The 10,115-nt window shown below is 42.1% G+C and overlaps 1 protein-coding gene across 5 annotated transcripts; it reads right to left on the bottom strand.

Moving 5' to 3' along the window:
- Positions 1-681: 681 nt before the first annotated feature.
- LOC129411219 (uncharacterized) lies at positions 682-6,538 on the bottom strand. Of its 5 annotated transcripts, XR_008633193.1 has the most exons (8): positions 6,468-6,538; positions 5,411-5,577; positions 5,142-5,233; positions 3,496-3,973; positions 2,506-2,589; positions 2,182-2,439; positions 1,861-2,111; positions 682-751 (listed from the first exon to the last, which is right to left on the bottom strand). XR_008633193.1 is itself a non-coding variant. In XM_055161298.1 (7 exons), the coding sequence occupies exons 2-5, from the start codon at positions 5,540-5,542 to the stop codon at positions 2,510-2,512; spliced, it is 786 nt and encodes a 261-aa protein (XP_055017273.1). In that variant the 5' UTR covers positions 5,543-5,577; positions 6,468-6,538; the 3' UTR covers positions 682-751; positions 1,861-2,111; positions 2,182-2,509. The 5 variants fall into 5 exon arrangements, 3 of the variants coding, with proteins under 3 accessions (XP_055017273.1, XP_055017271.1, XP_055017272.1); XR_008633192.1 differs by having other exon boundaries at positions 2,182-2,589; XM_055161298.1 differs by having other exon boundaries at positions 2,182-2,589; positions 5,142-5,237.
- Between the last annotated feature and the right edge of the window lie 3,577 nt (positions 6,539-10,115).

The following is a 10,115-nucleotide window of genomic DNA, read 5'->3' as shown; positions in this document are numbered from 1 at the left end:
TCAAACTTCTGATTGAAGAATTTCACTGACCCCTCAGCGTCTCCAGTCACCAGACACCTGCAGACAAGAACCAGGTCTGAACCAGGACTGAACCAGGTCTTAACCAGAACTAAACCAGGACTAAACCAGGACTGAACCAGGACCGAACCAGAACTGAACCAGGACCGAACCCGTCTCTCTCACCCGTCTGTGACCTTCATGACGGTGAAGGGCGCCTCCTGCAGGTGGACCGTTTTCATGTTGACAGCTTTTCTTTTTCCGCCAGCGAATCTTTTGAAGGTGCAGACCACGACGTCGCCCCCTGATGTCACCGTCAGGACCTGCGGCTCCTCCAAGTGAAATGCAGACTGCACCAGAGCGCCAGAAGAGGAAGAGGAACCAGCGTCCAACGACTCACCCTGAAGAGACAAGAGAGAGAGACGGGAGGGAGGAGAGAGGGAGAAAAAGAAAAGAGGAGAGAAGAGACGAAGAGAGGGGGTGGGGAGAGAAAGGAAGGGGGGAGAGAGGAGGAGAGGAAAAAGAGAAAGTGGAGAAAGAGTGAGAGCGATAGGGGAGAGAGAAAGTGGAGAGAAAGAGGAGAAAGAGAGAGGAGAAAATGGCGGTCTGTGGGGCCGTCTGTGGGGCCGTCTGTGGGGCCGTCTGTGGGGCCCGTCTGTGGGGCCGTCTGTGGGGCCGTCTGTGGGGCCCGTCTGTGGGGCCGTCTGTGGGGCCGTCTGTGGGCCCGGGGTGCTGCTGGTGTTGGTGGCCTCTCCTGGAACAACACAGGAACAGTACATGAATAACCACAACTACAACTACTACAGCTACAACTACAACTGAAACAACTAGTAGTATTACCAAGATGAAACCAAGACTTAAAAGGACTAAACCAAGATTAAACCAGGACTTAATAAGCTCAACTGGACAACAAGATCAAGAACTGTGAATAAACCGTGACTAAACTGTGACTAAACCGGCAGGTTTAGTCTGGGGCAGGGAGCTCCTGTCAATGTTCTCCTGCTCCAGCTCCTCCCTCACCAGACCAAATGCAGGTCTGTAGTTGACGTAGAGCTTTATACAGTCCTCCAGGTCCAGCTCCATCACATAGTGCCCCTTCTCTGCATGTCTGCTGTACTTCACCTCGTTCTGAAGGTCCTCAATCTGAGAACAAGACCACGACTGAACCACGACTGAACCACGACTGGACCACGACTGGACCACGACTGGACCACGACTGGACCACGACTGGACCACGACTGGACCACGACTGGACCAGGACTGAACCAGGACTGAACCAGGACTGAACAATGTTCGGAATGTTGGCCTCTTCTCTCTCTCTGCCCGGTCTAACTCTCTGGCGAATTTCGGCATCGGTATATTTGGGTTCAAAATGATATCCCATTGGCTCTGTGCTAAAATCAGTTTCTTCATCATCGGTGTCATAATCAGACATGTTGTTGCTGACATTCCGAGCAGTTAAAGTGAAACAGTGATACGTACGGAGAGAAAATAGCGCCAAGCGATTATGAGGTCTGACATTTTAGAGGAGTCCGTACGCAGTGCAAAAGTCCGACATCGCAGTCACGGAAGTCACATAAACGGGAAACGGTCGTTATCTGTTTTTTCCATTCTTCATTTAAACACAAAATCAAAAACTGAAAAAACGAATCGTTATCCATTTTTTAATTTTGGTTTTGGAGACAAATAGCGAAGAAAACTGTTGTTTTTTCGTTTTCTTATTTTTGGTTTTATATTGAAAAACGAATGAACGAATGATACACGGATTTTTAAAGTCGAGGGATTCTAACTCTCTCCTGTGACGGGACACAGACTCTTTGGTTCCTGTCCTTCGCCGCGCCTCAGTCCGTGTGTTCGTCTCACCTGAGGGGTCGTAGGTCACACAGGTCAGCTCCCCCTGGCGTCTGAACTTCCTCCGGGTGATGGTGCGTCGGTCGCGGGTGTCTCAGAGCGTGAGCGCGTCGTCCCTGCTCCCCGTCACCAGCAGGGGGCGTGAGGGGTGGCAGCAGAGAGCGCGGACGGGCTCGGGCTCCTTCTCCAGGATGCTCCGGGTCTCTTTACTCTTTGTGTTCACGTGGAGCACAGACGAGCCGGAGCCGCACACGAGGAAGTTCCTGCACACACGGACCAGAGTTTAGACATTGGACACTTTTATGAATGTGTGAAATGTATGAAATAAATAACCAGCAGAGGGCGCAGGGACTCGAGTAGTGAGAACACGGCTCAGGGTTAGTGAAGAATATTTAGTTGTGCAGAGAAAAGTGAAGCTCATGTTGAAGTGAGTTTGTGAATCGTCCATAATAACGCAGAGGAGGACTGAAAGGAGACCTCGTCCACACAGATCTTCGACCATGTTACAGTAGTTCCTCCTCACTGTCCCTCTGAACGTGTATTTGGACTGATTCATGCCTGTTTAATCTTCACTCCCCTGTATTCAAGACACTGACAGTTTTATTTTCATGTGCTGCGTTCTCTTGTTCTCGGGACTTTCTTTCTGAAGATTTTCACCAGTTTAGGAGTGTAAAGATCCAGCAGTGACATAAACTTTGAGGTCAACGGCATTGTGGTGATTCCTCTGAACTCTGCATTTATCTAAAAGACAGTGAAAGAAAAATGTATTTAAAAACATTTTCTTTTGTTATTTTTTCCCTGCCCCAAGAGCCAAATTATAAAGATATATAGCCTGTAATCTTTGTGGCGTTTCAAACGTCTTACTCTCTCCCTTAAAAAGGTAGGTGTGTTCTGATGTATTTTTGTCAAATTAAAAAATCTGACATTAGAGGAGTTTTGGCCCAGTGTAAAACATGGCCCCTGTAGTAATTTCTTAGTCTGTCATTGTTTACAATCAGGAAGTATGTTCAGGGCAGGTAAACTTTGCGCATGCGTGTTGGCTCACATTTGAGCGCGCAACAAAGCAAGTCAGCTACGGAATACCAGAAGGACAAAACTCTTGCTTTATATTTAAGAGCATTCCGTAATCCCTTGCAAATAGCCTTGAGTAAAGCCAAATATTGAATGTATTTCATGATATTTACACACTGTAAACCTGAACAAGTTAGCAGAACTTAGGCAATAAATTGCCTCAATTATTTTAAGTTGATGAACTTAGAAGTCACAGTTTTCCAGAACTTAAAAGATTTGATGGCTTGCTACCTGTACCTTTTGATAAGAGCTGAATTAAAAGTGCTCGTTTAGCTCAACTCAAATATTTGCAGGTAATGACTCATAGTTTTCTGTTAAGCAACTCAATTATTTTAATTTATTATGACTTACAATTGAGTTTTTTCAAACCACTGGAATACGCTCACAGAACTTTAAAAAATAAAGTACACAATCACATCATTTTATGTTAACCAAACTCAAATGTTTACTTCTTACTAGTGTGTTTTTGCCCGCTCCCTTGCATACTGAAATTAAATAATAAAAATAGTGCTTTTTTGGCCTTATTAACTATTTGTTTTGCATTATGGGTTGGGATCGGGGTCTTGATGTTAATACTAGCTGGCGTGATGTTCTCGTCTCTGCATCGGAGATTGAAGCGTAGGTGGTTGTTGTAGCGGGCGCGCGCCTTTTCCAGCCTCTCCAAATGGCGAAGTGCTTTGACACCTTTTTGTCCAAATCTTCTTCTTATTAAGCCCAATGAAAACATAATGAACATCATTGGCTTAATAATAAATAATAAAAAGTCATGCAGTGTGCTTTCCTGGGTAAGCAGGGCAGAAATTACAATGGAATGGCATATTATCAAAACTATATGAACAAATTCACAGTGACTACTGGGTCTGAAGTGTAGTGCATAGACCAGTCCAAAGACGACCATGAAGGCTTCACCAAGTCTGGGGAGGCTGACCACAACATCACCTTCCACGATGACAGACACTCTCCGAGGGTGGTAATGAACTGGACTTGCGTTATGGTCACTGATGACTGTAAGGAGGCCCACTGCAACACCAAACACTGGCTCATCTACCTTGACCTGAGTGAATGAAAAAGATAATTACAAACTAAGACATGCATCAGAGAACAGACGATGTTGAGTTTTCTTTTAGCACAGCACCCATTTCTCAGTCCCCTTGCTATGACCATAAGTGTACAGCAGCAGCAAGCTGGTTTAAGTTCACTTATTATGGTAAAGCAAGGTAAGCAAAATGGAACATGGCATCTGACAAAACAGTCCAACAGTTCCTCCAACAGTCCAACAGAGGAGAAAGAAAACAGACCATAAATGAAAACTGTATACATAGACGTTAACAAAAGTCTAAACTGTTTTGCATAATACACAGTATGATCTGTTGGTGACTTAAGGAAATAGTGCATTATTAACCTTGTACCATATACCAATTGTACCATGTACTGTGCAGAAATTTGGTGGTCAACATGTAAAATTTACCTATAGCCATTATTTATTTTACAGAAAAGGGCCTTGAGAATTATCACCAACAGTCATTATAGAAAACCTTCCAACCCATTTGTTAAACTTGGTGTTAAAAATATATATTGTTGACTTTTCCTACAACGTTCGATTTTGGCATCTAATTTCAAAAGGTTATAACTTAAGTGATAAGAGATGGAGACTTTCTGTAAATAAGACAAATATTAAGGATGACTGAAAGTTTATGTAGGGATTAAATGTGCCCATCTAATTTGCATATTATGACATCATATGGCTGCAGCCATCTTGGATTATAGAATTTTCATTCTAATGATAAAATGTAGTACTTCTTTGCTCCCAAAATGCTCCTCACCTTGTGTATACTATATTCCACAATACTGAGTGCTCAGATATACAGTGAATAGCAAACAAACTGTAAATCATTACTACTACTAATAACTATTATAATCATAATTGTTTAGACCTGGTTCAGACCTGGTCCTGGTTCAGTCCTTGTTCAACTCTGGACCTGGTTTAGGCCTGGTTTAGACTTGGTTTAGACCTGGTCCTGGTTCCAGGTCTAAACCAGGTCTGTTTAGACCTGGTTCAGACCTGCTTTAGATCTGGTCCTGGTTTGGTCCTGGTTTAGACCTGGTTTAGACCTGGTTTAGACCTGGTTCAGACCTGGTTCAGTCTAATGTTCAGTTCACTGTAATATTATGATACTGTTAATGTCTTTTTATACTTTATGAAACAAAAAAAGAAGACTCACTGTGCAGGTTATGAAAAATCCAGAAACGTCCTCGCGCAGATACACAGGAAGGGCCTGGAGAACAGTAGTGCGCTTGCTGTGAATGTCATGGGCTTCCTATTCAGATAAAAACAGAATAATTGTACAAAGTGAGAAGTTCATTTAAAAGCTAATTTTAAATAGTGCAATCAGAAAATATGTGTGCACCTGCTCACATATTTAATACAGTCATACAAATGACAAAACAAAGTAGATTTGCAAAATTCACAAAGCTCATTTGAATTTTTTACCTGTTCATCGTGGATTTTTAAAATGTTAGCCAGAGCATCTGCTGTCTTCCCAGTTCTCGATGCCTTCTGTCTGAATAAAGCCATGAGTCGAGGAATATGGCGGTCAAGCTCACTGTAGAATGTGCTGGGCATGTTTGATTTGTAATCTGCTGGAACTCTGGATACAGCTACAGTACAAAAATAGGAGGGAAATACAGCAACACTTAAATTACTCATTTTAGGTAAAGCCAGTGCAGGTTTTTATGCAAATGAGTAAGAATCACAATTTTGACTTTAAATGAGTTGATCCATATTACCTCAGATTCTGTTTTCAGAGCAGGACAGAGGTGTAGGCGCGCGTATGGAGCGGTAGAGCACATTGACAAACACAGACCCGGAGCTGCGAGGTTACGCGCGTAAACGTTGACGCGTGCAGTGGGCACAGCGCGTAGGGCACCTATGCACGGTCACCACGTGAATCCGAGCAAAACTACTGTTCGTCCCCGGTGTCTCCGGAATAACCCCGCTACTATGGACGCATAGTTAATCAACAACCGCGCCATTTCTACAAACTACAGTGCTCAACAGCAGCACGGAGAACCCACCGGAGAGAAAGGGAAGAGTGTCCACCGCGGCGCCCCGCTCAGAGCCCAGCGGCGGTCAAGGCAGCTCCGGCGGCTCGGAGCACTAGCTATTCACCGCTCGTCTCACATGTTCTCCCAGGACTTATACCTTTAACTTCACTTAGTGCGCAGAGCAAAATCTTTTCATTTCTTACCTCACCGTGTCAAGTGTGGTATTTACGTTCGCACAAAAGGCGGTCGGGCTAAACTGTAACTAAAATCAAACTTTTCCCTCCTAAGCAAACATGAGGGTATAATCACATATGGTATCAAAAATAAACGGCGATTTTATGGCTTTGACGCCGAAATAATAATTACAATAAGAATAATTAATTAAACAATATTTATTTATTAATTTTTTTTAATCATCTCCAAGTAGATTACTTTACGTGCCTCTGTGCGTACATATAGGACACATTTATAAAGACAAGTCTAAAAGTATATTAAAAAATTACCTTTAATCGCGGGGAAACAGAAGCAGCCGTCGATATGACGAGGTCTCGGTCACGTGGCTGGTGGATGGTCCAGAGGCCCGAGCACGTGGCACGCATGTCTCTTCTGCTGAGTTACTGAGCAGAGTCGAGTGAGGCTGTTGCCAGTGCTGCCCCCTAATGTTGGCGGGTTGACTTGTCACAGCGCAAGCGCAAGACATGCTCAATGAACAAATGTTCATTGGGTCAATTTACTAGATGCAAATTATTGGTGATTTGCATTAGCCAATTAAATGGACATCAATTTTTTAATTTTTTTTTAAATACAAACACAAGATTCAATTCTTATTGTTTAAACTGCACAGGTCAATTTGATTTTCTTAATTAAGCCTATGGTGTTAACAAGGGTCTAAGTGTAATTGAAATTGTATTGTATTTCAGCATGTACTATGTAAATTAAGTTTATTTTTAAATCATCCCTATTTGAAACAATAGAAATAACAGGACTTTATCAATCTCAGCATTTAATTACTTAATTCAGTTTCCCGCTGCCTGATAACGTTTGCGTAGTGACGTCAGACCCGCCGATTAAAGGTAAGTGTTAAGTATGTATGTATGTATGTATGTATTTATTTATTTATTTTTTTTTGTAAGGACTTTTTTACAAAACAGATTTAATATAACTAAAATCATAAATATACGACGTGATGAGCTGAAGTCAAGACATTTAACTAGAGTAACTTCTTAATAAAGTAATAAAACAGCCTACTTTTCCTCTTAATTTAATATATTGTGAATAGAGTGTAACAGGTGTGGTTATTTTTCTCACTTTGAGGAAGTTTACAAGTGATTAAAGACATCCTATTTTAATAATAAACTCAGCCTACTCATAAAAACAAAGTGTTCTTATTATATTAGCATTATAGTCATGGAAGTAACTATAATAACAATAATAAATCTACATATACTATATCAGTGATTCTCAACCACTGTGCCGCGGCACACTAGTGTGCCGTGAGGGATCATCAGGTGTGCCGTGAGAAATTATCCAATATCACTTTTTTAAAAATAAAAATGTATTAATTATTACCTGCAAATATTATGTCATTGTCGAATGTCTGCTGTAGTACAGTGGAGTATATAATGACTGGCAGAGTGATCTAATATTCGTCCGGGTGGCGACAGGCAGCTAATTGCCTCGTTCCTTTAAATCAGGGGTGCTCAATATGTCGATCCTGATCTACCAGTCGATCTCCAAGGTCGTGTGGGTAAATCGTCGTGTCTCGTCTCGGACTCGCGTTTGGACTCGGTCTTGTCTCTCACTCGAGGTCTGACACTCAACAAGTGTGATCATATTTCATTACGGCCGCTGCTGTTGGTAATAAACTTGTAGCGGGTGCAGGAGCGTGTGGGGCGTCTCAGTGCAGCCTGTGCGCTCATTTGAAACCCGCGGAGACTCTACGGCGCATCACAAACACACACGCTCCCTATGCACGGCTCGTCTGCGACAGCGTGTGCCCTCGTGTACCAGCGTGCATCACAGGGCAGGTTCAACTTCCTAAACATCCTACCTGTCCATCTGCCTCACGTCAGCACGCCGCCCCTCGCCTTTTCACGCTCTCGCTCCTTCCTGCGTACAGCCAACACAAGCCCCTCCCACAGTGCGGCTGATTAGAAGAGCAAGACCAAACGTGAAGCAAAAACCAGTCTAAATTTGTGTTCCAGTGTTGGCACAAAGCAGGTCTACAGCATAGAGCGGATCTACAGAACAGACCTACTGCCACATTTGGCTGAAGTTTGTCTAACAAAAGTGACAAATGCATCTGTGTTTGTCACGATGTGCGTTTGGTTTGGTAAATGTGCAGAGGCTGGTAAATATCACTGCAAAACCAGAAAAGAATGAAACTCCAGTTTGGAACTTTAAAAAACAGGTTTAAAAATCTTCCTTCACTTTTTTCACAGTTTTGTGTAAAGTGCCAGAGGAAGTTCTCTTAAAGAAGAGGTTCTCAAACTGTGGGTGAGGGTCCAAAAAAGGGGCACAGAGTGTTTCACTGCAGTTTGTTTGGCTTTGTATTAGGTAGATCTTTATGACTTGGTCATTTTGTAAGTAGATCGCATGATGAAAAAGTGTGAGCACCCCTGCTTTAAAAGAATTAGTAACGCATGTGCATGGTGACAGTCATGGAAAAGTTTTTAAAATGGACGAAGGCGAACTCCGAACTGGGCCCTGGACAAGATTCTGACCCAGAAGAAGAGCTTTTCAAGCTTAACTGCTATAAAAACTAAAAACAGAGAGAGACAGAGCTGTTGATGAAGAGCTTTGTGTGGGTCTTTCTTCTATTCCTGCCAGGATATCAGCTTTATTCATCTAAACAGGCGCAGGTAAGTAGAAATTAATGTAGAAAGTATATTGTAATTAAATATACTGTTTAGTGTCATTTTGTAACATTTTGGTTAGTGGTGTGCCGTAAGATTTTTGCAATTTAAAAAACGTGCCGTGGCTCAAAAAAGGTTGAAAAACACTGGGTTAGGCAGTCGTGTGCGTCTGGGAGAACTGGACAAAAGGGTCTATCTGAGTGACATGAACACCCTACCCCCCCATGTCTCAACAACCTACAATTAGGCCACAAAGAACACAGTCACGGGGCAGGGCCCAGGAAACCAGAGACCGGCAGCACCAGGAAGCTCTGGCGGGTTAGAATAATTGTTAAACACTAACTGCACTATTCGTCCTGGTCTGGCCTTTGCACTTGGCGACATTCCAGTGAAACGTCTAAGATGGACTTTTACTTTTATCTTTTTTTGATGTGAGGCGGTGTCCTGTTTTTTTTATTTTATTTTATCTGTGAGCAGTACTGGACCTCAGATCACTTCTGCTTTAACTAAATGTTTTGGTTTAATCTTTCCCAAACAGTAAGAGTAAACAGTGTAGTGTTGTTTTTCTGACATAATGGTGGGAGTGAGGCGGCTGTGTTTAACAGACTGATAGACGAGAAGAGACGAGCCAAAAAAACTGCACTCAAGTAAAAGTACAAAGCAGTAGTCCAATAAATGACTGAAATAAGAATAAGGAAACTACCTACTCGAGTAACTGGACGAGTAACATCTGATTTAGAATTTGTGTCATATATTTGTGTACGTTTATCTAAATGGAAGCACAAAAAGATTCAAATAAAGCACAAACACAAGCTGCCGGACAAAATGAGACAAACTAAATCATGTTTGAAGGAGTGAGGCAAGAAACACAAATCTTAAAAGTTTTTGTCACTTGTAGACAGGAACCAAAACTGGTGTCTGAAAACTACTCGAGTAAAAGTTACTCAAGTAAAAGTAACTGTAGCTGGTCTGCTGATAGGAGCCCGGAGCCTTTAAAAACATGGAGACGACGGAGAGAGACGTGACAGACTCCACGTCCACGCTGCAGGTAAGATTCACCATCACACTTTGATATGAATCATTTACACATTTCTGTGTTTTTTATTTAAAATTTCCTTTCAACAAATTTAAGAGTTTATCTAAAAAAAAAACCTTTGTAATTCACTTTCTTGTAATAAATGGGTATTTTACATATACTCATGTTTAATTTAGTAACACTTTTAACATATTTTACTCAGCTATTTTTTATTTAATAGAGACAATTAGTGAACATCTGTAATTACCGTGTAAAAATAA

The sequence above is a fragment of the Boleophthalmus pectinirostris genome, unplaced genomic scaffold (genome assembly GCF_026225935.1).
Source record: "Boleophthalmus pectinirostris isolate CB_2022bp ecotype Guang Dong unplaced genomic scaffold, ASM2622593v1 HiC_scaffold_4, whole genome shotgun sequence".
Lineage (NCBI taxonomy): Eukaryota > Metazoa > Chordata > Actinopteri > Gobiiformes > Gobiidae > Boleophthalmus > Boleophthalmus pectinirostris.
This window is presented reverse-complemented; position numbering and strand designations above follow the sequence as displayed.